Source organism: Ictidomys tridecemlineatus, chromosome 1 (genome assembly GCF_052094955.1).
Source record: "Ictidomys tridecemlineatus isolate mIctTri1 chromosome 1, mIctTri1.hap1, whole genome shotgun sequence".
NCBI lineage: Eukaryota > Metazoa > Chordata > Mammalia > Rodentia > Sciuridae > Ictidomys > Ictidomys tridecemlineatus.
The window spans coordinates 152,915,365-152,941,035 of NC_135477.1; the positions used below are offsets into that span (position 1 = coordinate 152,915,365).

The 25,671-nt window shown below is 42.8% G+C and overlaps 1 protein-coding gene across 1 annotated transcript in view; it reads right to left on the reverse strand.

Moving 5' to 3' along the window:
- The window catches only part of Adamts2 (ADAM metallopeptidase with thrombospondin type 1 motif 2), a 258,874-nt gene that overhangs the window by 27,574 nt on the left and 205,629 nt on the right, over nt 1-25,671 (reverse strand). Inside the window, exons 6-13 of the mRNA XM_078049898.1 lie at nt 25,096-25,252; nt 19,254-19,359; nt 18,345-18,488; nt 17,810-17,942; nt 16,528-16,641; nt 4,929-5,074; nt 2,683-2,858; nt 1,609-1,742 (exon numbers count right to left, since the gene is read on the reverse strand). Of these exons, the coding sequence (XP_077906024.1) occupies nt 1,609-1,742; nt 2,683-2,858; nt 4,929-5,074; nt 16,528-16,641; nt 17,810-17,942; nt 18,345-18,488; nt 19,254-19,359; nt 25,096-25,252 (1,110 nt within the window). The remainder of the gene's footprint in view (nt 1-1,608; nt 1,743-2,682; nt 2,859-4,928; nt 5,075-16,527; nt 16,642-17,809; nt 17,943-18,344; nt 18,489-19,253; nt 19,360-25,095; nt 25,253-25,671) is intronic.

A 25,671-nucleotide genomic window follows, 5' to 3' on the forward strand; every position in this document is an offset into this window, starting at 1 on the left:
AACAATCTTCCTGGCTGGACACCAGCCAATCCCTGGATAAAGCAAAAGGCTTAGCTGGGAATACATCTTTCATATGCAAACCAACCAATATCCAAGTCTCCACCCCAATTGCCCCCTTTATCTGACTCTCTCACAGAAAGCCAAAATTTCCTCTGATCTAGGTCATCCTTGGGTCAGGTACCAAACAACTAGGGACCAGACCTATAGCTCCCAGCCTTTGAGAATTATTCAAGGAAACTAACCCCAACTTGTTTGCTTTGCTTTGCCTTTTCCCAAGAAAGTCCCCTGACTTTGCTTCTGCCTCCTGACCAAATTTGCTACTTTCACGGGTGGCCTTGGGTGGCATGCCATGCCCTTTTCTAGGAAAATATAAATTCTCTCAATGGCACTGGCCTCTCCATCTTGTCATTCAGATCTTCCGTAAATTAAAGCCTTGTGGGTACAAAGGAGAACCGGCCTGTGTTAGTCTCTGAGTGTTTGGTTTCACTATCCCTAAGCCGGCTGTGTGGCTCAGCATCCCTGCAATTCTCTTGTGCAACCAGCCTCCTCCTGGTCCTGCCACCTGTGGGCCCTCTGAAACCATACGAATGGAAAGCAGCCCTTGAGCACGCTGCCAGATGCCCTGTGCCCACCTCTTTGTTCTCCAGCCCTGCTCCAGGGCTGCCTGCAGAGCCTGTCAGCCTCCCTGCCAGACAACACCTGAGGATGCTGCCATTTCTCAGGAAGGAAAGAAAAGAGCCAGCCTCTGTGACAACCCTGATCAGTCCTGTCTACTTGAACTCCAGCAGAAGTTTCCAGCTCTTTCCAGAAATGTCTGGCAGGTCAAGTCTCTGCTCATGTCACCGCCACATGCTGAGGTTACCCATGGTTGTTTTTTAGGATAGCGTAGGATAGAAGCCAAGGATGTACAGATGGTCCCCAATTTACGATGGTTTGACTGATTTTTTTCAGCTTTACAATGGTGTGAAAGCTGTATGTATTCATTAGGCCCTGTACTTCCCATTTTGAATTTTGATCTTTTCCTGGGCTAAATGGGGTTATATCACTTTCTCAGGATGTTGGACAGTTGGCAGCAAGTTGCAGCTCCCAGTCTGTCACATAATCACAAGTAGAAATAACTGATATTCCACAGTGTCCTGTGTTGCAAGTGCTGATGTTCAGATAGATCCAAGGCATTTTTGACCATAACATTTTTCAACACACAATGGGTTATCATATGTCAAGAAACAACTATTTCTGCCAAGCACCAAACCAATGAGACCTATGGTGAGTATCCTGATCCAAGGACAGGCTGTCCAGTGCCCCATGGACAGCAGGGGTGGGGTATGATTCACAAAGGGTCAACTATGGATTTTGTGCATTGAAATCACCTGGAAGCTCATAAAAATTCAGGCTCCCAGGCCACCACCTTTGACTCAGGAATCAGAGTGTCTTGGGTGGCATCTCCAAGCTCCCCAGATAAATGCCTGATATACTCAAGGCTGAGACCCCTCGAATAGAAGAAAAGGGAAAACATATTGGCCCACAGCACTGTTTCCTACATTTTATTAATCTTTTCAAGAAGTGGAAGCTGGTACCCAGGAGGTTGGCCGGCTTCATGGCACTCACCTTGCAGTCCCCACGCACACAGAGGCTGAAGGCATCCTTGTAGGAGCAGCGTGTCCCGTCATGCACCATGCGTTTCATGGACACCACCTCCCCAGTCTCCTTGGACTCACAGTAGAGGTTGCATCTCTCCTTGGCTGGAAGGGAAGCAGCAAGGAGTCAGTGCAAGAGAAGGGACAGTGCAAGAAGAAACTCCCATGGAGCTGTGCTTAGGAGGTTCATCTGCCCCTCCACAGTCTCCAAGGTGGACACAGAGGGAAAGGGTCACGTGATGGCAACTTGCTTCCTATCTCCATGCCTTCTGAGCCTTTGACCCTGGTTCAACTGGACTTAGAAAGAGCTTTTTCCTCAAATGGAGCCAGTTAGGCTGTTGGTATAGCTTAGATCTCACATGCCAAAGGTCCCACCCAGAGACTTCCTACTGTGTAGCCGCAAAAGGCTGCTTACTGAGTTTCCATCTAAAAAGCCTCCTTCAGTCAACCTTCCCTGAGGGCCCAAACTGGAGCAGCCCCTTTTGGATTCAACTAGGGATCCCTGGCACCTTCCTCTGCTCAGCATTTATTCAGGGTAAATAAAACTCTAGGTCACCAGAGTGCATCCTTCTGAGAGAGGAACACTAGCTTCATTGCCCTCCCTCAGCCTCCCTCAGACACAGGTGGGACACATAGCAGGGGCTCAGAGAAGGTCAGAGGCCAGTTGCTTGGCAAGGTCAGCCCCCTACCCCCATCCCTTAACCTTTCTAATCCTGCCACTCCATCCTCATCCACCAGATGGCAACTGCAGGAGCCCAGCTTGCTCGGAGGTGCCAGGTCCTCGGGCTCTCCTTAGCATTCTTGGCCATGCCCAGTATTCTGGCTCCTCTGAGACTGCAGTCCAGACACGAAGCCTGAGACCCACCCCAGGATGGGGCACCTGACAGCAGAGCCAGCCGGGGGTGGGCTTTGCTGCCAGTCTAAGTGTCACCACTACACTCTTGCCCCATACATTATCAGAGGCACAGGACAATGCAAGGCCCTGCCTGCCCTCCCTAGGGCCTGTGTGCTGACCCTCACTGCCATCCTCCTGTGAAGGGCTCACCATCCCGGTGTTCGTGGGGCAGCCAGTGGTGCTGGCCATCTCCGTGCTCAAAGTACAGGTCCCACTGCCGGCACTGCTCCTCCCGGAAGTCAGCCAGGGAGTCAGGGCAGTCTTGGGTGCCGCAGAGCTGGAAGTCATAGGCTAGGCCAGAGCAGGTACGTCCCCCATTGGCTGGGCTGGAGGAGAAAGCATAAGTCCAGCTGCTGGGTGCCATCAGAAAGAGGCTGGCCCTTGGGTGGGATTTGTAGGAAGATCCTTGAGCTTCAGGTATTGGAGGTACAGCTCTGCTTTGTGAAGAGACCTGGCTCTGCCATGTCCAAGCTGTAGGATCAGGCAATTCCCAGCTAACCAGGCCTCAGAGAATCAAGAAGGAGCCTGGTGATATCCCTTCTTCTGGAGTTCCCTTGGGAAGACAGTAACTTCCCTGTGCCCCACCCCCACCCCACCCATGCAGTATTGGGGAGAGGCCTGGGACTGAAAACAAACATGGAGTTGTGATGAAGTGTTTAGAGTTTGCCTTCCCCATCGGACCACAGGCCCTGAGATGACAAGAATTGATTGATTGTTTTTTTACAGCTGGGCTCTTGGCTCACAGGGCTGTGCCTGACATGCAGTGGGGAAATCCCAGAGTGATTCTGAAATAGGAGAATCCCACATGCTTAAGTTCTTAACAAATGTGTGGCACATGATGGACACTTTGTCATGGCTGCTTTTTCTCCACCTTAGGGAATTTGGGCTGCCCTTCTGTAACTTTCTCATTTCACAAAGAAGAGGACCAACCCACCAACTCTCTCTCTGGTGGTTCTAACTCCCAGCTTAAATCTGAATCTCTTTCTGAGGCAAGTGTGAAAGTCCCCAGGGGGATGGAAGGAGGGGCCCACCTCTGCTCTTAGCCTGGATGCCTTGGGCAGGAGGGAGTCAGAAGGGGAGGAGGGGGGCATTCAAAGCTGCTGAGACAGACAAACACAGGTCTTTCTAAAATAATGGTTGTACCCCTATTGGACCCTAGAGTATAGGTCCTTCCTCTGCCCCTACCTGGCTGATAGACTTGACCACATCCTCCACCCAACAGCTGTTGAGTGCTGACCCCCTCTGGTTCCCTGGAGGCTAGTTCAGGGACTGGCCAGAGACAGTGTAGCAGAGAACATGGGAAATTCAGCAGAGGCCAGAGCCCAGATGGTCTGGATGTGCCCCAAAACCTATCATTAGATTGTATCTGGCTCAATTTGGAAGTTGGAGAACTGTTTGTTTTTACGTGAAATTCCAGATTTTCAATATTTTCAGGTGAATCAAAATCATTGAAACACTGGACAGATCAAAAGAAGAAAGACAAAAGCCGCATTGTGTGTCCAAGGAGACTCAGCTAGCAGGGTAAGGCTCCCTTGCTGGTCGTGTGGAAGATCTGAGTATTGCCAATGTTTGTGCAAGACTCCCTACATGCTAGGCCCTGGTGCAGTTATTGACTGTGCACCCACAGCCCTCCCTCCCTCTCTTTCCCTCTCCCTCCCTGAGGATACTTCACTGAGAGAGTCCAGGCAAAGAATTCAGATGAGGAGGGGAGGCAATAATTCAGAGGAGGAAGGAACTGAATAGAAGGTGATTGTGAGCCTGGGGAGCGTGGCTCAGAGAAGTATTTGCAGGGTGGGGTGGGAGGGAATGAGCGGGCCCAGGACAGCATAGAGGATGAGGAAGGGAGAAGGGGAGCATGGTTGATGGTGGGGAATCTGGCTTGCACCAGGCAGCCTCTGAAGGCTGTCCTTCCCCCGGGTACCTGGGTATGGATGACAAGTCTTGACCCTGCCTCTCCCCTGATTTCAAATAGTTGCTCAGCTAAGGAAGCCCCTGCCCAGATCCGTAGCATTCTGAAGGGCTGAGAGAGCTCCCCTCTGTAGAGACCTCTTATCTCTCCCCATCTCTGTCCCATCTTCTCTCCTCCATGTATCCCAAAAGACAGAGGAAGCCTGTGTTCAGAGTGGATTATAGGTCAGGAGGTGTGTGGCCCTAGTCCAGCAGGTCAGGAAACCAGGTTTTCAGGCCCAGGTGGAGAAGGGGAATGAGGCCTCCTCTGAGTCTCAGCTCCCTCCCTGGTAATGGGAGGAGGGGCCAGGAGAGCTTGCTCTGGCACTCCCTCCAGAACTGGCAGATGGCAGCCATCCGAGCCCTGTAGAATAGAGCTGGCTATAGAGGGGGTTTCATAGTCCCAGCTGCCACTCAGGAAGGCTGGGGGAATGTTGTGGCCAACTCACTGTGGGTTGTCACACTGGCGAGTCCTGAACCTCACACCGGTGCCACAGGTACGAGAGCAGGAGCCGAATGGAGTCCAGGCACCCCAGTTGCCGTCCCGTTTGAGGATGTCAGGTGTCAGCCAGATGCAATGTCCTTTAAAGCAATGCTGAAAGACAGAAAGCTGCTCCCTTGGCCCACGACTCACACCAGAGCAGTTCAGATACCCCCACCCTCCTCACTCTATAACGGCTTCCCAGGGCCTGCCCCTGGAGGCTCAGGGGATCTGACTCTACTAACCCTAAAATTTCTGACATTCCAAGAAGATAGGCCTCACTCCAAGGGTGGCAATAAGATGCACAGAGAGGTGCTGTGTGCCTCCAGTGCACTCCCTGCCTGCTGCCCTGGTCTCCCACCATCCTCCAGTGCCACGTCAAGCCCACTCTTCCTCTTAGCCACGCTGTCCCCAGGATAGATGCCTTCTGTGTGTCTATGTGAACATACAACAGGCATATCAAACCAGTGATTCTAGACACAAATAAGATTTAAGGGGAAAAAAATCAAAGCATAACACTGGCATATAGGAAACAATCCCACAACTTAAATCTAAATCACATGGATCTCAGTCTTCTTTTTTTTAAGTATTTTTTATCATATTTCACTTTTTAAAAAATGTTTATTTTTATGGGGTGCTGAGGATCAAACCCAGGGTCTCTCATGTGTGAGGCTAGCATTCTACCACTGAGCCACAATCCCAGCCCCGATCTCAGTCTTCTAAGGGGGAGAAAGCTTATACAATTTAGGGAGCCCACTTTAAGAAGGTTGTAAAATTGTAAATACTAAATCAGGTATACAGTAGATTGTTGATTTAGAATCCCACAATCTAAAGATTTTTAAACACAATTACTACAAACAACCTGAAACAGAGAACAATGATTTTTAAAAACTGACAACTTTTCTTGCGATTCCGAGTGCACTCTTTAAGCCTCTCTTCATTATGACAACAATTCTGTGATATTGTTTTCCATATAGATAATAGAGAATGTGGTGGTCATTCTTCAGCAAACTTTCTGCAAAGTTCCAGATAGTAACGATTTTGAACTTTTCAAGCTATGTGATTTCTCCTGCAGCTACTTATTAAACTCTGCCATTGGAACCTGAAAGCAGTTGAGGACAACATATTGATGAATGAACATGGCTGTGTTCCAATAAAACTTAATTTACAACACAGGAAGCAAATGGAAGCCTCTGGAAAGGAGGTGTAAGAAAGTTGGTGAATGCTCCACCCAGTAAAACAACCATTTAATTGGTGAAAATTACTAAATACAAAACAAAAACAATTTGAAGTCTCTGGAAATTGTTCCGAGGTCAATACAACAAATGGAAAAATATTTATTCAAGAAAGTCTACTAAAACGTGGTATCCGAGCCACAACTCTCTTGTGCTCCTTACTACCTCAGTGTGACCTAAGTTTTCCCATCAAGAAGCTGGGATTTCCACGGCCCTAGTCCATGGCTATGTCTGAGAGGCAATCCACTGGCATCTCCCATCCCTCTCAACTCTGTGTTGCAGCCAAGATGACTAGGGCTCTCTTCCCACATTCAGTCCCTACTCCTTGGGCAGAAGTTCTGTCCCAGTTACAGTAGGCTAAGAATACTGCATCTGATGTCTCCTTTCCCTACCTGTTTATATGGCAGAGATTCCATACTGAATGTGGCAAGCTAAGAAGACTCGGGTGCACCATTCCCATCTAGTGCCTGTTTCTAGGTCTGGAATGTCACTCTGAGAGAAGGAGGTCAAGGGTCCCTACCCCTATTAGGATACATTGGTACAATGGTCTGGCCAGAGGAAGAGGTAGAAGTGAGAGCTCCATAGCTCTCCCCACAGGAACTAACTTCATCTGAAATAAGCATTAAGAACTTCATGCCTAAGGGCATCGTCAAAAATAATAGAGAACTTGACTGAGCATTTAAGAGCAGGGCAATAGTTCCATGATTCTAGAAGCAATAAGCCAAATAAATGGTAAAACCAACTAGAAGTTTAACAGAAAGAATCAGAGTCAAAGACAGATAAAGGGTCCTTCTGAAGTCTGAGTAGTCTCCAAATATTAGTGTCACTCTGTCCTTGTGAAGGTTCCAGAATTTTTTTGAATCAGACTGCAGAGCAAGTTATATCCCAGGGCATTATCAAAAACAGCACACTAAGTGCTAGGAGATAGCACAGTGGTAAAGCACTTGTCTAGAATGCTGGGGGCCCCTGGTTCAATCCCTAGCATCACAGAACAAAAACAAAACAGTGCCTCAGTCAGTTAGCAGTTGGTGAAGGTTAATAGTTGTGTGTGATATCGATAAAGACAAAATAACCAGAAGCTTAATGGAGAGATCAGGGACACAGACAGTCAAATAGAGCCTGGCTAATACCATTGTGGGGGGAACAATGGGGCTTAGAGTGACTACGCATATGCCCACGATTGTGACGTCCAAGGAGTGATTATCAGTAGCTGCACACTGCAAGGGAAATAAATAGCCCAGTCAAATCAGTAAAACAAATAAACAAACAACAGCAACAAGAACTGGGTCATCAATATCCATAATTTTTTTCAATTATATCTAAAAAGACCTGTTTTCAACAAAAATTCTGAGATAGGAAAAAAAAAAAAAAAAGGAAAGTGTGAACCTTACACAGGAGAGTGACAGAACCTGCCTTTGAGGGAGCCCAGATGTTGGACTTAGCACACATGATCTTAAAGCAGCTATTATAAATATATTTAAAGAATAAAAGAAAACTGTATCTAAAGAACTAGAGGAGGATATGAGGATGGTGTCTCACCAAATAAGAGAATATTATTAAAAAGAAAGAATTACAAAAGAACTAAATTCTGAAGTTGAATAGTATAGGAACTTAAACTGTAAATTCACTTGAGGGCTCAATGGTAGGTTTGAGCTAACAGAAGACACAACCAGTGAACTTGACTATAGATCAAAGAAATTCATACAATTTTCAGATAAGGAAAACGTATAAAGAAAAATGAACAAAATCTTTGGGAAACATGGGAGACGTGTAAGCACATTGAAAAATCCACAGTAGAAGTACCAGATGGAGAGGACAAGAGCAGGAAGTGGTCAAAAAAGTAATGGGTGAAAACTTCTAAAATTTAATGAAAAACATTAACTTACACACCTAAGAATTTAAAGAACTCCAAGTAAGGTAAACACAAAGAGATCCACACTCAGACATTTGATATATTCAAAATTGTCAAATAAAGACAGATAAAGATAAAGAGATAAAGACAGAGAGAAAATATTGAATATAACAAAAGAGAAATGACTCACCATGTACCAAAAACATTCTGGAGAATTAATGATTTCTTAATCAGCAATAACAGAGGCCAGAGGTGGTAGTGTTAACCAAGAATTTTATATCCAGTAAAAGCTATCTCTCAAAAATGAAGATAGAATATATTCCCAGACAACAAAATTGAAAGAATTAACTGCTAGTGTACCTGGATATAAAAAATACAAACAGGCATTCTGTAGGATGAAAGTGAGTTACATCAGAGAATAATTCAACACCCCCCCCCTCAAAAAAAAACCAAGGAGTGCTAGATATGGACAAATTTCTAGATAGGTACAAACTGCCAAAGCTGACTTAAAAGTATACAAAATTGAAATAGATGTATAACAAGTGAAAAAATTAAATGAATAATTTTACAATTTCCCTCAAATGAAAGTTTAGGCCTAGACGATGTAATCAATAAACTCTACCAAACATTTAAAGAAAATAAATGCAACTCCTCTAAAAACTGTTCCCAAAAACAGAAGATAAGAATCCCAATTCATTCCTTGAAGTCCCTATTACCCTGATGCTAACATTGGACAAAGATATCACAGGAATAGAAAACATTACAAGATGCTATAGACCCACATCACTTTTGAATATAGATGTAAAAATCCTTAAGGAAATAATAGCAAACTGAATCTAAGAGCATATTGAAAGGATTATACACCACAATCAAGTGTGATTTAGCCTAGAAATAAAGTATAACATCTGAAAATCAATGTAATACACCATACTGACAGAAAAAGGCAAAACCAGATGATCATCTTAAAACTCAAAAAATTCTTTGGCAAATTGCTGCATCCTTTCATGAAAGAACATCTCAATATAGATCATGGAAATCTATGAAATACTTATAGCAAATATTATTCTTAAGGTGAAAGACTGAATACTTTCCCCCATGTCTTAGTCAGTTCATGCTACTATAACAAAATACCACAGACTGGGTAATTTGCAAATAGAAATTTATTTCTCATAGTTCCTGACGGAGCCCAAGATCAAGGCACTGGTGAGGGCTTCCAATATGGCACCTTTTGCTTTCTCCTCCAGTGGGGTGAAATGCCACTTCCTCATGGAGTGGAAGGGATAGAAAAGCAAAAAAGGGGTTACTTAGTTCCTTCTAGCCCTTTTAAAAAGCCACTTATCCCATCTATGAGGGAGGAGCCCTCATGGCCTGATCACCTCCTAACGGCCTCATCTCTTAGCAGTTTTGGGAATCAAGCATCAACATGAACTTCAGGGGGCCAACCCTAGCACCCTATGCCAAAGCAAGGATGTCTGCTTGTGCCACTTATATTCAACATTGCACTGGAAGTTCTAGCCAGGACAATCAGGCAAGAAAGAGAAATAAAAAACATCCAGATTGAAAAGAAAGAAGTAAAACTATCTTTATTTGCACATGACATGATCTTTTGTGTAGAAAATTCCCCCCAAATCCCCTAAAAAACTATCAAGGTTAAGAAACAAATTCAGCAAGATTTCAGGATGGCAAGATCAATAATAAAAATCAATTATATTTCTAAAATAAATCAGTTTTATTTCTATAATTGGCCACGAATGACCTAAAAAAGAAATTAAGTAAATAATTCCATTTATAATAACATCAGAAAGAAGAAAAAAACCTTAGGAATAAATTAAACAAAGGAAATGCAAAATATCTATTAAAATTACAAAACATTATTGAAAAAAAATCAAAGGTCTAAGGAAACTGATCTCATGTTCATGCATCTGATTGTTAATATGGTAACATTCTCACATTGATTTACAGATTAAATGTAATTTCTGTCAAAATCTCAGCTAGAATTTTACAGAGGTCGGGAAACTTTTCCTAAAATTAATATAGGAAGTCAAGGAACCTAGAAGAATCAAAAATATTGAAAAAAGAGCAAAGTGGAAAGACTCATCATCATTTCCCATTTCAAAACTAGGGTAATCAAGACAGTGTGGCTCTAGCTTAAGGGCAGCCAAACATATCAATGAAACAGAACAGAGTCCAGAAATCAATTTTTACATTTGGTCAATTGATTTTGCACAAGTTGGCCAAAATAATTCAATGGAAAAAGAACTGTCTCTTCAGCAAATGGTGTTGCAAAAGGACAAAGTTGGACCCTTCACACCTCACACCTCACACAAAATTCACCTCAAAATGGACCACAGTCTTAAATGTAAGCACTCAAACTCTTAGAATAAAACAAAGTAAGTCAATTTTCTTGGCCCCAACAGTAATGATTTGTTTGTTAGATAACACACCAAAAGCACAAATGATAAAAGAAGGTAGACAGGACTTAATAAAAATGAAAAACTTTTGTGTATCAAGTGATGTTATCATGAATTTAAAAAGAACCCACAGCATGGCAGAAAATATTTGCAAACAATATATCTGATAAGTCTGACAAAAATTCTTGGGTATAAGTCCAAAATATATTTTCAAAGCCTCTTAGAACTCAATAATAAAAAAGATAATTTAAACATAAGCAAAGGATCTGAACAGCTATTTATCAAAAAAGGAAAAAAGAGATAAATAAATTGCCATTAAGCACCTGGAAAAATGCTCAACATCACAGGAAGTGAGGGAAATGAGAATCAAAATGCCAATGAGGTAATACTTCACACCCACCAGGGTGGTAATAATAAAGACAACAGCAAGCTCTGGGGAGGAGGTAGAGAAATTGGAGCCTTCATACATTGCTCCTAGGAATGTAAAAGTGTGCAGCCCCTCTGGGAAATAGTCTGACTCTTTATAGAAATGCTAAATATAGAGATATCTATATTTAAATATCACAAGATCAATGATTCCACTTCTAGATGCATATCCAAGAAAAATGACATGCATGCAATGATTTGTATATGAATGCTCATGCATTATTTCTCATAATAGCCAGCAAGTGGAAACAACCCAAATGTCCATCAACTAATAATAATATATCTGCACAATATATTATTACTCAGGTACATGGAATGAAATACCCATACATGCTACAACATGGATGAAGAGTAAGCGAAGAATCACAAAAGGTTGCATGCTGTATAATTCTGCTTATATAAAATATACAAATAGAAAAAAATCTACTAAGACAGAAAGTAGATATCAGCGGCTATCAAGGGCTGTGGCGGGAGCAGGATGGATTGGCGTGATTGCTGATGGGTAAAGGGCTTCTTTTTGGAGTGACAAAAATATTCTAAAATTTGATTGGTGTGAGGATTTTACAACCCTGTGAAGATCCTGAAAATCATTGAATTGCACACTTTAAATGAGTGGATTTATATGTGAATTGCATCTTATTAAAGGTATTATGGAAAAAAAAAAAAAAACAGGCAGCAGCAGGACTGGTTTTCATGACATACATGAAACAACCGGTTTGCCAACACTTGCTCTAGCATGTTGGGGAAATAGTTTCTTTCTTTTTACTATTGATAATTTATAGAAATCATTGATGATGTCATCTGAACACTGAGGATAATCAGATCCGTAGAAACTGTTGTTTGGTTTCCTTCTTGATGTGGATTTCAGAGGACAGAGTTCTCTCAGTCAGAACTCTTTGGATTAGCAACGCTCGGTAAGTGTTGCTGTCGGTGCAATATTCTGAGCTTCATTCTGTCTTTGATGCTGTCGACATTTCATGTCAAATTAGAAAGAAGTTTAAATGTTTTTCCAGTGTCCTCATCATATTCACTTCTCTTCATTAATTGGATTGTCAAACACTCCAAGATCCTGCTGCTACCTCTCTGATCTGGATCTCTACCTCCTAATGACTGACTGATTGACTGGGGTTTGATATGAAACCTTTTTGTTATTGTTAACAATTAACATTTTGAAGTCAGAGTTATTTCTATTGGTTTCTTTCTCTTTACTTGTTTTTATGTGAACTTTCTTTAATTTGAAAATGATAAAAGAAGGTCATTTTACATACACACATGCAAACCAGAAGTCTGTAATTTCTCCCTTATTTTGTTGAAACACTCCAAGATAACTCTTAAAATTGCAGCTCAAGAGGTGTTTTAAGGCTTTGTCAACATCTTGGCACCTCATTTTCATCCAGGTTTCTCTCTGGTCTTTGAGCATTTATCTTAGAGATTATTATTATTATTATTTTGTCACACATATATTGTGAGGCTATGACATCTTTTAAGCAATAGATTATCTTGTGATGATGTAGCCTCTCTAAAGAAATATGCATACTGGATTTCTTTAAGGTACTCCATCTAAAAGACAAGCCCCTAAAGAAAATGACTTATCATAAACATACGAGTGCTGATCTCAGATATAGCTGAGGCACCTTTTTCTCAAAAAAATTTGAGGAAAATGAGTTAAACATAGCACATGGTCTGCTTTGGCCTTGGATCAGCTAGTACAGTGGCAGTCAGAATATTTCTGGAAATTACTCTTAAACCTGGATGGACATAATAATTTAACTATTCACATAAGAGACTGAGAATCATGTAAACAAATAAATGAATAATTAGAACCCAAATCCAATTTCTCTGTTGCCCAAACTGCAAAATGCCCTTGGTCACTCTAGTGCCAGCCAATGGAAGAAGTGTATCAAGGGGAAATAGGAGTGAAAAGAGAAGTGATCTCCATTGATGATGGTAAAAATATCTTACTTTTGCAAATTTCATGAAAACATGACCAAGGGAGTATATTGCTAGGGCTTTGGAAGGAGCTCATGCAAGTGAGGGGCCCCAAAGCTTAAGCATCATAAGCTTCATGGTAAATCCACCTCTGTACCTCCCCCCAAACCTCTTGCTGGTTTCCCACTATGATAGATGAAACTAGTGTTTTGGCTGTTTTTCAAAGGCGCTGTAGGGATGACCTCTACTTCCTCCCCAGCTTCATCTCCCACCACCATGACAGCACTTGGGCTGACAAGTAAGAAGGAGGTACCGGGTAAGGAAGCACGATGAACCGAATACTTATGCTTGCCCTGACTCCAGCCCAAATTCATGTGCTGAAGCCCTAATCTCCAATGTGATGGTATAGGGAGGTGGAGCCCTTGGGACATAATTAAGTCATGGCCCTCATAAATGGGACTAGTGTCCTTATAAAAAGAGATAGAGATGCTCTCTCACTATCATGTGAGCATATGGAAAAATGGAGACCTGCAAACCATAAACTGGACCATGTTGAAACCCTGACTGACCTTGGACTTCCCAAAGTCCAGAACTGTGAGGAATAATTTTCTTTAATTCCCTGAGTCTATGGTATTTTTATGGTCCAAGATGACTAAGACAGGGAGTGAGCCATCTGTCCTGGCACATCTGACTTCACATCTGTGAAGGCTGACTGGGGCAGACTCCAAGTCACTGATGGCCACTAAAAACAGGGACCAGGAGGTTGAAAAAGGTCACACAGTGGCCCCCTTCTTGGCTGGGTTCATTGGTCCCTAACCTGGAAATTAGGAGCTAGGCAAGACTACTTAGGCCATGCCCAATTCCTGTGGGTCTGTGTCCTTGGCCACCCTGGTCCTGCATGTGTAGAGGCAATGCATGAACATTGTAGGTGCTGTGGTATGAATGAGGTTGTAGCCCCCAAGGGTTTATGTTTTGGAGACCTGGTGCATAGTACAGCTCTGTTGAGGTGGTAGACCTCCAGGAGAAAGAGCCATGTGAAAGGTCACTGAGGTAACCCCCTGGAAGGGAATAAGGCAGCTCTCTAGGAACCCCTGAGACCCTTGGAAGAGTGAACTGTTATAAGAATGAGCCCAACCCTAAAGTGCTCTCTGACTTTTTTTTTTTTTTTTTTTTTTTTTGAGATTTGAGCTCTCCCTCTTGCACACGTTAAGTGATACTATCCACTATGAGGTCCTCATTATTGCACGCACTCTGCTCTTGAACCTCTAGAAATGTAAGCTAAATAAACCTCTTCTCTTTATAAAATTGTCCTGCCTCCCGTGTTCAGTACAGTAACCAAAACAACAACAAAGGACTAATACAATAGGAAACAGAAAAAACAAAGTAAAGCAGAAAGATAGTAAAAATCACCCTTAAAACTACCATCTGGAAGTCAGCCCTCTAATATGTTGGTTTATTTCTCCTGGATAACTCTTAGCATTTAACAGTGTAATTATTCTGAATGAATAATGTCATACTCTGATCTCTCACATAGGATCATAAAAGAAACCTGTTTAATGGTATTAAAGTGCTTTAGAAGCATATGGTTAAAGTCCTAAGTTATGGTTTGGATCTGGAAAAAGCTGACTCAAATCGTCCAACCAGGAGTGCACAGTGAATGAGCTGTATGCTAAAGGGTGGAGCAGGTGGCCCATTTGTAGGTCCTGCTGCTTCTCTCTGGGTTACCTGTATGTCTAGAATATCAATACAGATGAGTTTTCTCTCTGAAAAAAATAGTGGATACTAAAATTGTGAGTGGGAAAATTGTGAGTAAATGTGAATAATGAGGTGATGGAATTCAAGAGGGGCAAGATATACTTGGGATGACCCAACAGAGCACAGAAAAGGAGGCTGCGGTCCAAGGCTGGCTGTGTCCAGAGCCTGAGCTCTGTGTCACTGCCTGCCAGGGATCCGGGGAAAGAAGAGAGTCAGCTGAGCTTGGCAAAGCCCTGGTCACTGAGACAGTTTCATCTGGTGACCTGCTGTTTTTCCAGTGAGGCCAGACTTTCCCTTGCTCCTTTCTCTTTGACCCTTGGATTTCCTTAGAGGAAAGGAAAGATAAGGGATGACTGCTTTTTGTTATGGGCTGAATGTGTCCCCCCATAGTCCATAAAGTGGAAAACTCGACCCCCAAAGCAAAGGCATTGGGAGGTTGGACTTTAAGAGATGTTTTGATCATGAGAGCTGTATTGGAAGGAGGTACCAGGTCAGCTGTGGGAAGGAGGTACCAGGTCAGCTCTAGCTTTACCAGCTCCCTGGAATATTACTAAAATCTCATCTCCCACTTCCAACATTTACTAAGTTTGGGGCACAGCTGAATTACCTGGAGCACTTCTTAAGAATACCAAATACAAGGTCTTCAAACAAAAAGTAATACAAGAATGTTCAGTGCAGCATTACAACTGCCAAAAGGTGAAAAAGCTCAAATGTCCATCAAAGGATGAGTGGATAAACAAAACATGGTATAACCATCATGCATGGAATATTACTCAGCCATAAAAGGAAGGAAGCACTGATCCATGCTACAACATGGACAAATCTTGAACACATTATTTTAAGTGAAATAAATCAGACACTAAAGGTCATATATTATGTGATTTCACTTATATGAAATTCCAGGATAGACAACTCTGTGGACAGCAGATTAGTAGTTGCTCGGGACCAGGGGAAAGGAGAAGAAGGAAGGATGACATGACTATCCTTTGGGGTGATAAAAAAAAGTTCTGGAGCTAAATAGTGGTGATGGCTGCCCAATATTGTGAATGACTAAATACCATTGAACGGTGCACTTTAAAAGTGAGTTAAAATGGTGAAATTTTATTTTATGTGAATGTTACCATAATTTAAAACAAGACAAAATAAAACAAAATGCTAAATGCTGGGCTCCTAAACCCTACCTTCTGGGAATTTGTTATCTTTAAAACATTCCCCCAGAAACTAAAATTAGACAGCCCTCTCAGTCCTGACCAAAGACCTGCACTGGGGAACCGCAGGCCCATGTGATCTGGGGAAAGCCTGATGCCGTGGGACATGCACTGAACTTTGCTGCCTACTCCCTGATGTCCCCTGATGGCCAGTGTAGCTTTGGTGGGGCCCCAGCCCTTCTGGGAGGAAGTCTAGGCTTAGGGTCATTTGTATCTGTTAGCCTCCTGGCAAGTGACTGGTCAAGGAGCAGGCATGTGACTTCACCTGAACCAGTGAGAATCAGTGCTGGAGTTTTGGATGGGTCAACAGGGAAGGAGAAGCCCTTCTTTCTATAGATTCGGAGTGTGGGAAGTGGGCCTGGGGTGGCCATCTAGTGACTTTGAGGGATTAATATGCCTGATTAGTGGCAAACACAGAGGTCCTGAGGATAGAAAGGCTAAACCTCATGCAGTGCCTGGGAACCCAGTGGTCACAGGCTCCCAATGCTGACCTCAGGGTGAGGTGACCCACAGTCATCCACAATGTGCTGGAGGCTTGAGACACTAAAGAGCTTTGAGATGCTAGATTTGCCCTGGCATTGTAAGCACAGGGTCATGACAAAGACAGAGATGGTTTCAGGTGTGTTTCTTCTGGTCTCTCTCTTCTTACAAAGCCACTAAGATTCAACCATGAAGTGCCAACCTGATGCTGTTGGGTGGCTGCCTGTCTTCTGCTCCAGTCACCCTCAAAAAGCCCTCAGTCCTGACTTACCTTGCCAGGTGCACACATAGTCCCATCCAGAGGGGGTCCCTTCTTGGTCTTGCAAAAATAGGGATTGTCAGGGTGGCTGCACCAAAGCTGTTTGCAGGGATCGAAGGTGCGGAACTGGAAGAAAACACCAGCAGCTCACTAGGCTACCTTCCACTCTCGGGGACCACCCAGGGGTGCCACCCTCCCCTCTGTGACAGGCCTGTGCAGCTGGGGGATGCTGTAAACTCTGCATGATTCTGGGACCACAAGGACCATGTGCATACAGGGCAGATGCTGCCATGTCCTTGTGCATATCTAGACCTCCCTAACCTCCATCTTTAGAGCCTGGACAGATAGCTAGGAGCCATGAGAACTGGATGGGAAACCCTTTGGCCCAGGTAGGAGTTGCTGGGGGATCTGAAGGGTTGTCACTGCTGGGCCCTCTGGGCATATACATTTTCCCTGCCGTGAATCTGCTGAAGCCCTGGTGAAGCCCTCTCCACTGCTCCTACAGTCTCACCCTTGCTCCAGCTTCGGCCTCTGTCCCCCTCACAACTACCTGTTCCATGACCTTTCCGCTTCATCCCTCCGGGGTGCCCCTGAGGGATCCAACTGAAGCTCAGATCTGTCTGTGCTGCTTTCCTATTCAAAACTTTGTAGAGCCCTCCACAAGAAATGAGTCCACCATGCTCTTTAGGAAGTCATGGCAGGTGTTAGATCTCTTGCTTCGGTACCCAACTCCACCACTTGCATCTCACATGAACTCAGGCAGGTCACCTAACTTCCCCAGACCTCAGTCTCCTCATCTATAAAATGGGACTACTTTTCATGCTCTTCCTGCAGTGCTGATGAACTTAAGTCACACCAATAGACACTAAAACTCCTGCCCCACCACCTCGATTCTGATGATTGGGCTCCTGCTGCCGGCTGTGCCCTTGCTGTCAGTCCTGGGGAACAACTGGATGCTCTCTGCATGTTGTGTATGTTCTTGCTCTTAGGCTCCTGCACCTTCCATTCTTCCAGAATTCCCTGTCTTCCTTCTTATTCTTTATACTTCACTTCCTCCTGGGGAAGCCATCCTGAACCGTGCAGGCTTACACAAAGGCCTTGCCAGGCTCCCCTATCCCTTGCTGACCCCCTGGTCTCAGCCTTGCCATCTGTGTACTTCCTGCCCAGGTGGGCACTTGGGGCCCCCACCCCAACCTGGGTCTTTTGTGAGGTGGAGAAGCCTGGCAGGATCCAGGAAAAGGTCCCCTTTCACAGTCCCTGGAGGTGCCACTGGCTTATGGGTGCTAACACTCACCGCGGTGCACATCATGTAGCCCAGGCCGAAGTCAAAGCGGCACTGCTCATTCATGGAATAATGCAGCCCTGGGAGCTGGGGCAGGGCTGGCCAGTCATGGGCGAAGGGGTCATCACGCAGGCAGTCATAGGAGCTGTGAGGGGACATGTGGGTGCCATAAGCAGCTTTCAGTGGAACTGGCCATGCAGCCTATAAGGCAGCTGAGGCCCTTTCTGGTGCCATCATGGTGAGCTGCCCGCATGCCCCAGCCTTTGGATATGCTACCTCAGTTTCCCTACTGTATCACTTTTCCTTTGTAGAAGACACCAAGACCTGGCTTGCATAGATTCTTGACTGGTTCACCTGCCAGTCAAGACTGGGGCCCCCAATATTAGACTTTTCCAAGTGCACCCTCTTCCATCCCCTGCACTTCACACTGAAGGACCTGAAATCGGGGAGCTCAGGCTAGACCCAGGCACACCCAGGACTTGTACCCTCCTAGAGTGGAGCCCAGGGACTGAAGGGTCACCCATGGGGACACCCTTGAAGTACTCACTGCAGGTAGCGGCTGAGCTCCTGCTGGCTGCAGCGGGACCAGTGGAAGCGGTGGAAGGCAGCCTGTACCAGGGGTGCCATGATGCTACCCAGTCGCACCTCGTCGCCACAGCGGTTGCCCTGACCATCGTGTTCCATGCCCAGCCTGTGCAAGGAGCAAAGTAGCTTGGCTGGGTCCTCACCTGGATGCACTGACCTGCCACCTACACCGTACTCAAACTCTAGGAGGGCATCCCTCAGCCTCCTCCCAGCTGACCTCCTCTGAGCCAGGTGGTACCGACTTTCCACCTGTTATATTCTTTTAAGTCAGAGTTATTCTGGGGAGGAGGCATCCAGCATGCAGCGTCTCAGGTATCCTGTCTTCAAGGAGGGCCACTGTGTGGCAGAGGCATCTGCGGCCCCTAATGTCCCAAGGATTCTCCCTACACGTTTATCAGAGTGGGCCCAAGCCCCCTCCCTTGCATAGCCCCAGCATCCCTGTGAGGTTTCCCACCAACCCCTCTCCAGCCCCAAGATTCAGAAATGCCTGGGGCGTGCACACTTGAGTAGAATCATGGCTTTCTAACCTTGTTCAAGCATCTCTCACCTCAATGACTCATCTATAAAATGGGGGTAATGAGTCCACCCTGCCCCATGACTTGCATGGGACTATGGTACAAGGACTCTAGTTCCTGTCTGGCCCCAAGCAGCCTCGCAGCCCTTAGGCGCTTCCTCCTTTGATTTGTTCCTTCAATAGAAACAGGATATCCCTGCAGTCCTGGGATGACAGGATATCATATCCAAGTGACTTTTCATCCACAGCTGTCCCTTTCAGGACACAGAGGAGAAGTGGGCAGCCAGGGGAGGATCCTGGGGTGTTCTCTCTAAGCCCCGATCTTCCCCAGACAACAAGGATGGCCAGGCCACTTACACGTGGCCAGTCTCATGGGCCACCACAAATGCTGAGGAGAAGCCGTCCTCATGGTTCAGGGTACAGCTGCGGACGGGGTGGCACATCCCGGTGACAGGAGCATAGCCTGAGAGGAGACAAAAGGCGGCTCCAGTTCCCAGGCCCAGAGTCCTGCCTGAGGCAGCCCCAGACCCTATAAAAGCCTAAAGGAGATGGGCATCCCGAGTGCTGCTTCTCCAAGACCCATTCCCATGGCAAATGAGCAGAAACTGGCCTCTGCCCAGACAGCCTCAGAAGACACCCACCCCATGCCACCGGTCCCCAGACCATCACCATCCAAGCCTGGAAGCCAGCTGGCTTGTTCAAGTCCACAGTTTCCTGTAGCTGGGGTCAGTTTCCTGGTCCAGGTCTCCTCTGCTAGGACTTGTCTGCCACCTTGGCAGTTCCTGCCTGTTGTTCTCACTTTGCTACCTTGTGGAGGGACTTTCTGGCCCCTGAGCAGCCCAATTTCCATACCTCTTACTCTGCTAGAGCCATCCTGGCCCTTCACTTCTCTGGCATTACATCCTCCAAGCCTATCTCCTCTGCAGGGTCTTCCTGGGGTCCCCCATGTTTCTTCTGGTTCTCGTCTCAGTAGGGTGAAGCATATGCAGGGCTTTGTGTATCAAAGGGGTCTTCTACTTACATAAATACCCAGGGGCCTTAATAAATACCCTGGAAGCCAGGCAAATATGCAGCCCCAATTCTCAGTACCTTAAGCTAGATTCACTCTTGCCACTGGGAGATACCAAGGCAATTTGCTTAAAGAAAAGGAGGAAGGGAAGGGGGAGGGGGAGGAAAGAGAAGAGGAGAAGAAAAGAATGACTTTTGTGGCCTGGGGTATGCTGGCTTTGGGACTTGTCTGTAAAAATAAAAGTATGAACCAGTGCCTTTTCCTCTTGGAATAAACAGGTCTACTTTTCACTCTGCATATTTAGAGGGAATGGTTCTTAAATCAGTATGCTGGAGCAGAACTTTGAGATCTCTTTGCCCTTAGGAATGCAAAGCATGCATGTGAATATATGCCTCAGTGTGGAGGACTTTTCATGCATCCCACTTAGTGTTGTATGAATCTTTAAGATCAAAAAAGGGCACAATTATTACCTGTCAATAAAAAAATTAATTGAAAGATTTGAAAAGGTCTCTTCATTTATTTTTTCCTTGTTTTATTTTGTAGCTTTTCTCTCCTTCTAGAAATCTTATTAGATAGATGTTATTATCTCCTAACTTTCTCTTATTTCAGTCTTTTTGTCCTTTTCCTCCAAATTTCAGAATGCTCTGCTTTAGAATTTTTTAATTTACCCATCATAGTCCTGATTTCATAAAAATTCTTTATTGTTCTTTAATGTTTCATATCAACTTATTCTGAGTTTGTGGATGTCTTTTCTCAAACATTCTGGGAATACTACTTTATAAAATGTTCTTTTCCTTTCTCTGAATTAGCTCTATTTTCTCTGGAGTAAGTTTTCAAGCATCTTGGTTCATCTCATTTCCTGCTGTAAATTTTTTTTTTAATCTTGTAAATCCTTGGTTATTCTTTCACATTTATTTATTTATCTATTTATCTATTTATTTATGGTACTGTGGTGCTCTATCACTAAGCTGCATCCCCAGCCTTTTTTTATTTTTCATTTTGAGTCAGGTCCTTACTAAGTTTCCCAGGCTGGCAGTGAAATTTATATGGGCTAGGCACATCAATTTGCTTCATGGATTTCAGGGGGATCTAATCCACAGCCTCACTGACACATGTTATTGTCAATCTTTTCATTTTGTTTTGTTTAGCAATTTTATTAGGTGTGTCATGGTATTTCATTGTAGTTTTAAATGTATTTCTCTAATGTCTACTGAGAGTGAGCACCTGTTCATGTATTTATGGGTCATTTGTATTTAATTAAGAGCCTGATAAAGTCTGTTGCTCATTGTTCTACTGGATTGGTTTCTTTAATTATTATTACTATTATTACTGTTGATTTGCAGGAGTTTTCATAAACTTCAGGTATATCCTTTATTAGACATATGTATAAATGTTTCCCTCATGGATTAATGAACAAAAGGTTTAATGTTAATGTGGTACTACTAATCTTTTCCAAAGAGTTAAAGCTTTTTGTCACTTTTTAAAAAAAATCATTTCTCTTAATCCAAGAACATGGAGATATTTCTCCAATACAGGTTAAGTAGATCTTATTCAAAATGCTTGGGTCCAGAAATGTTTCATATATCATATTTTTTCAGATTTGGGATACTTGCATATAAAGAGATTAATGAGATCTTTTGGGGATAGAACCCAAATCAAAACTAAATTCATTTATGTTTCGTGTATGTGTGTGTGTGTGTGTGTGTGTGTGTGTGCGCACAAGTGTGCGCGCGCGCATGCATGTATACCTTATATGGATATCCCAAAGGTAATTTCATATGATATTTTTAGTGTACCTGCATTGTGACCTATCACATAAGGTTAGGTGTGGAATTTTCCACTTGTGGTGTCAGGTCAATGCTCAAAAACTTTTGTATTTTGGAGCAGTTCAGATTTCAGGTTCAGATTAGGGATGTTCAAAATGGATTATCCTCTGCAAGTTTCATTTCATTTCTTTTATACTTAGATCTAAAATCCACATGAGTAATATTTGTATATAGATGATATTTGAGAAATAGAATGTCAAGCTTAATTTCTTTTCCTAATTTTTAAAAGGGCTCTCTTTGCCCTCTACTCTGGAGTGTTACTTTTGCAATAAATCAAGTGTTCATGCATGTATAAGTTCAGTTCTTGATTCAATATTGAGTTCTAATGATGTGTCAATCCTTGCATTAAAAATATACTCTTTACTCTATTTTATAAGTATTGAATACATTGTTCTTAGTCATTTGCTCTTGGCTACTATTGGCCCATTGAATTTGTATATAAATACTAGAATCAATTGGATTCTAATATCTTCCAAGTATTCTGCTGGAACTGAGCTTGCATTGGTGTGCCCTAGAGTACAGTTGCATTGACTCTATAGATCAATTAGGAGAAAACAGTTAACTCTACATTAGTGAGTCTCCCTATCCATAAACATGGCATATCCATTCCTTTATTTAGTATTTTATAATTTCTTTCGAAAATGTTTTACAGTTTTCTAATCTAGATCTTGGAAATATTTTGTTGTACTCATTCCTAGATATTTTCTGTCTTTTATTCTATTGTAAATGGCACTAGTTTTTAATTTTTAGTTTCCATTTATTATTAGGATGTAGAAATTCAATTTTTGTATGTTGACATTATCTCCAGCAACCATGATCAAACTAACTAGAAATTCTAATAATTTTATTCATTTATTCTTTTGGGTTTTCTATATATACAAGTACATCATCTTCAAATGAAAGCTTGCTAGTTTTCTTTGTGATCATTACGTTTTCATTTTTCTTTCTCTTCTCTTATTTCACTGGATAGAATCTCTACCACAATGCTGCATAGAAATGGTGATAGCAGGCATTTGTGACCCATTCTCAGCCTAGAGGAAGGGCTTTCAACATTTCATCACTATATATGGATTTATTGTAAGTTCTCTGCAACTACTCTTTACTATATTAAAGAAATTTTTCTTCTTTTCTAGTCCCATAGAACATTTGATCATAAATGGATCTAGATTTTTCTCAAATATTGTTTTGGGACCCACTGAGATAACTATATATCATTCTTCTTTATTCTGCTAAGTGATGAATTTCAATGATTAATTTTCAAATATTAAACCAACCTTGTATTCCTAGAATAAACTTACATTCACTGTAATATGATACCTTTTTAATACCAGATTTGATTTGCTAATATTTTGTTTGGTACATTATGTCTACATTCATGAGGGATGTTAGACTGTGAATATTTTTCTTTTAATGCCCTCAGATTTTGTTATCAAACTTCAGTTCTCATAAAATTAGTTGGGAAAAGTAACTTCTCATTCTCTAGAAATTTGTGTGTGATTAGTATTATTCTTCCTCAAATATTAGGAAAACTTACCTGGAAAAGTTATAACACCCTGGAGTTTACTTCAAAGAAAATCTTAATTAAAAAATTTAATTTCCTTAATAGATAAGACACTATTTGGATTTTCTACTATTTTCTCAGATTTTATATTTTTCCTTTCATCTAAATTAACATATTCTTTGGCATAAAATTGATCAAAATAATTTCTTACTAGCTTTTAAAATTCTGTAGGATACGTACTGACTTGCATTTTTAAATTTTTTTAAAAATCAGCATTGCCAGGAGTTTTTCAGTTTTAATCCACGTTTTTCAAAGAACCAAAGTGGTTTTGTTGCTTTTTCTTTTTTAACTACTGCAGTTTTTCATTTCAGCAATTTTGCCCTTATCTTTATAATTTCTTTCCTTCTACTTTTGTTGCGCTTAATGTTCTGTTCTTTGTTAATTTCTGGTGATAGATGCATATGTGATTGACTTTTCAGTCTTTTTTCCTTATAAATGCACATAAGGGTATAAATATCTAATCATAATTAGCTGTATACGCAAAATCTAATATGTCAAATCATCATTGTTATTGGTTTAAAAATACATTCTAATTTCTACAGTTATTTTCTCTTTCACCCATAGATTATTAGTGTACTGCTTAATTTCCAAACATTTAAGGTTTCTCATCTTTTTAATTCACGGTGGTCAAGGAATACACAACACATAATTTTGATCTTTTACATTTTGTTGATATTTCTCTAGGCCCATCATTATTTGTTTTTGTATATTTTCTTTTTCTTTTCTGAGTGCTGGGGATGAAACCCAGGGCCTTGCATATGTTAGACAAGCATTCTATCACTAAGCTATACACTAGCCCTTCTTTGGCTACATTTTCATGTGTTTATTTATTTATATGACAATTTATTTTCTAATAGTCAAGATGTATAGAATTTCTATATTCTCACAATAAATGGAAACTAAAAAATTTAAACTGGTACCATTGCAATTGAATACAAGCCAAGATATCCAGAAATAAGTGTAACTTGACCTATCAATTAGGTCAAGTTTCTTAATTCAGAACTTCTTTCGTTTTGCCAATTTCTTTCTTTTTAATTTTTAAAAAATTTTTAAACATTTTTTCAGCTGTGGTTGGACACTGTACCTTTATTTTATTTATTTATCTTTATGTGGTGCTGAGGATTGAACCCAGTGCCTCGCACGCACATGCTAGGCAAGCACTCCACCACTGAGCCACAATCTCAGCCCCATCTTTGCCAATTTCTTATCTGTTGTCATATTTAACTAGGATTGTAGACTTGTCAATTTCTTCTTTTAGATCTGTCAGTTTTATATAGTTTGAATCTTTATGTAAAAATCTCTAAACTTTTAAAGGTTGGCAACTTATTCAGATTTCTTTTTTTTTTTTTTTAGAAACCAGTGGAACCATATGGCTCTGAAAATCATCTTCAGACACTGCCTAATTTTTTAAACTATTTTTAATATCTTTATTTTATTTACTTATTTTTCATGTAAAAAAATAATCTGTGGATCAAACCCAGGGTCTCACACACGCTAGGCAAGCACCCTACCACTGAGCCACAACCCCAGCCCCCAGACACTGTCTAATTTTTGAGCTGCCAGGTTCCGCCTCTATTCGAATCTTTCTTGACCCTGGGGGTGAAGGATTGCAGTTTCTGGGGGAAACACCAGAAATTCTGATGGTACCAACACAAACCCTCACCTAGCGAAGGGGGCCACAGGCCCTCCCTGCCCTGGGACTCCTCCCTGGCAAGGGTCAAGACTGCTGAGTGGTCCTCTTGCAAGACCACTGGCTCATCCCCAGCTCTGCTCCACTCCTCTGCCTGCAGGGGTGAAGCTCACCTTGCATGCCTGATGGTCCAAAGTCCTGCCGAGTGAGGAAGATGGCGTGATCGTGATACTCATCATGGCCTGTGTCTGGCTTCTGCTGCAGGTATGCCCAGCGGCAGACGTTCTCCAGGCTCTGAGAGGGGTTCCCAATCTCAATGAGGCTCATGGACTGCAAGGGCACAGGGAGAGATGAAAGTGAGGGTTTGGCGTCTAGCAGATTATCTGGGGGCAGAGTTTCTGCAGTGTTGACAGACCCTATCCGTTGAAGACTGGTCCATAAGGCATCATGCCCCCTGCCCCGTCACTCTTAGGACTCACCTTACACTGGCTTCATTCTTCATTCTTCATTCTTCCATTGGTAGAAAAGGTTCCCCAGTCAAACTTCCTTGCCTGAGCTCCCACATAAAGTCATTGCAGTTTACAGGTGAGGCTTGGAAGCAAAGTTCTGAGGCCCCTTTCTAGGAGCCCCTGTATCCTACTAGGCACCTATGATTCTATGCAAGTCCTGAGCAGGAGGGAAATGAAATGTGAACCTCACCTCAAGAAGTTCACAGTTCTAGAAAGATCCAGGGCAGGGGAGATGGAAAC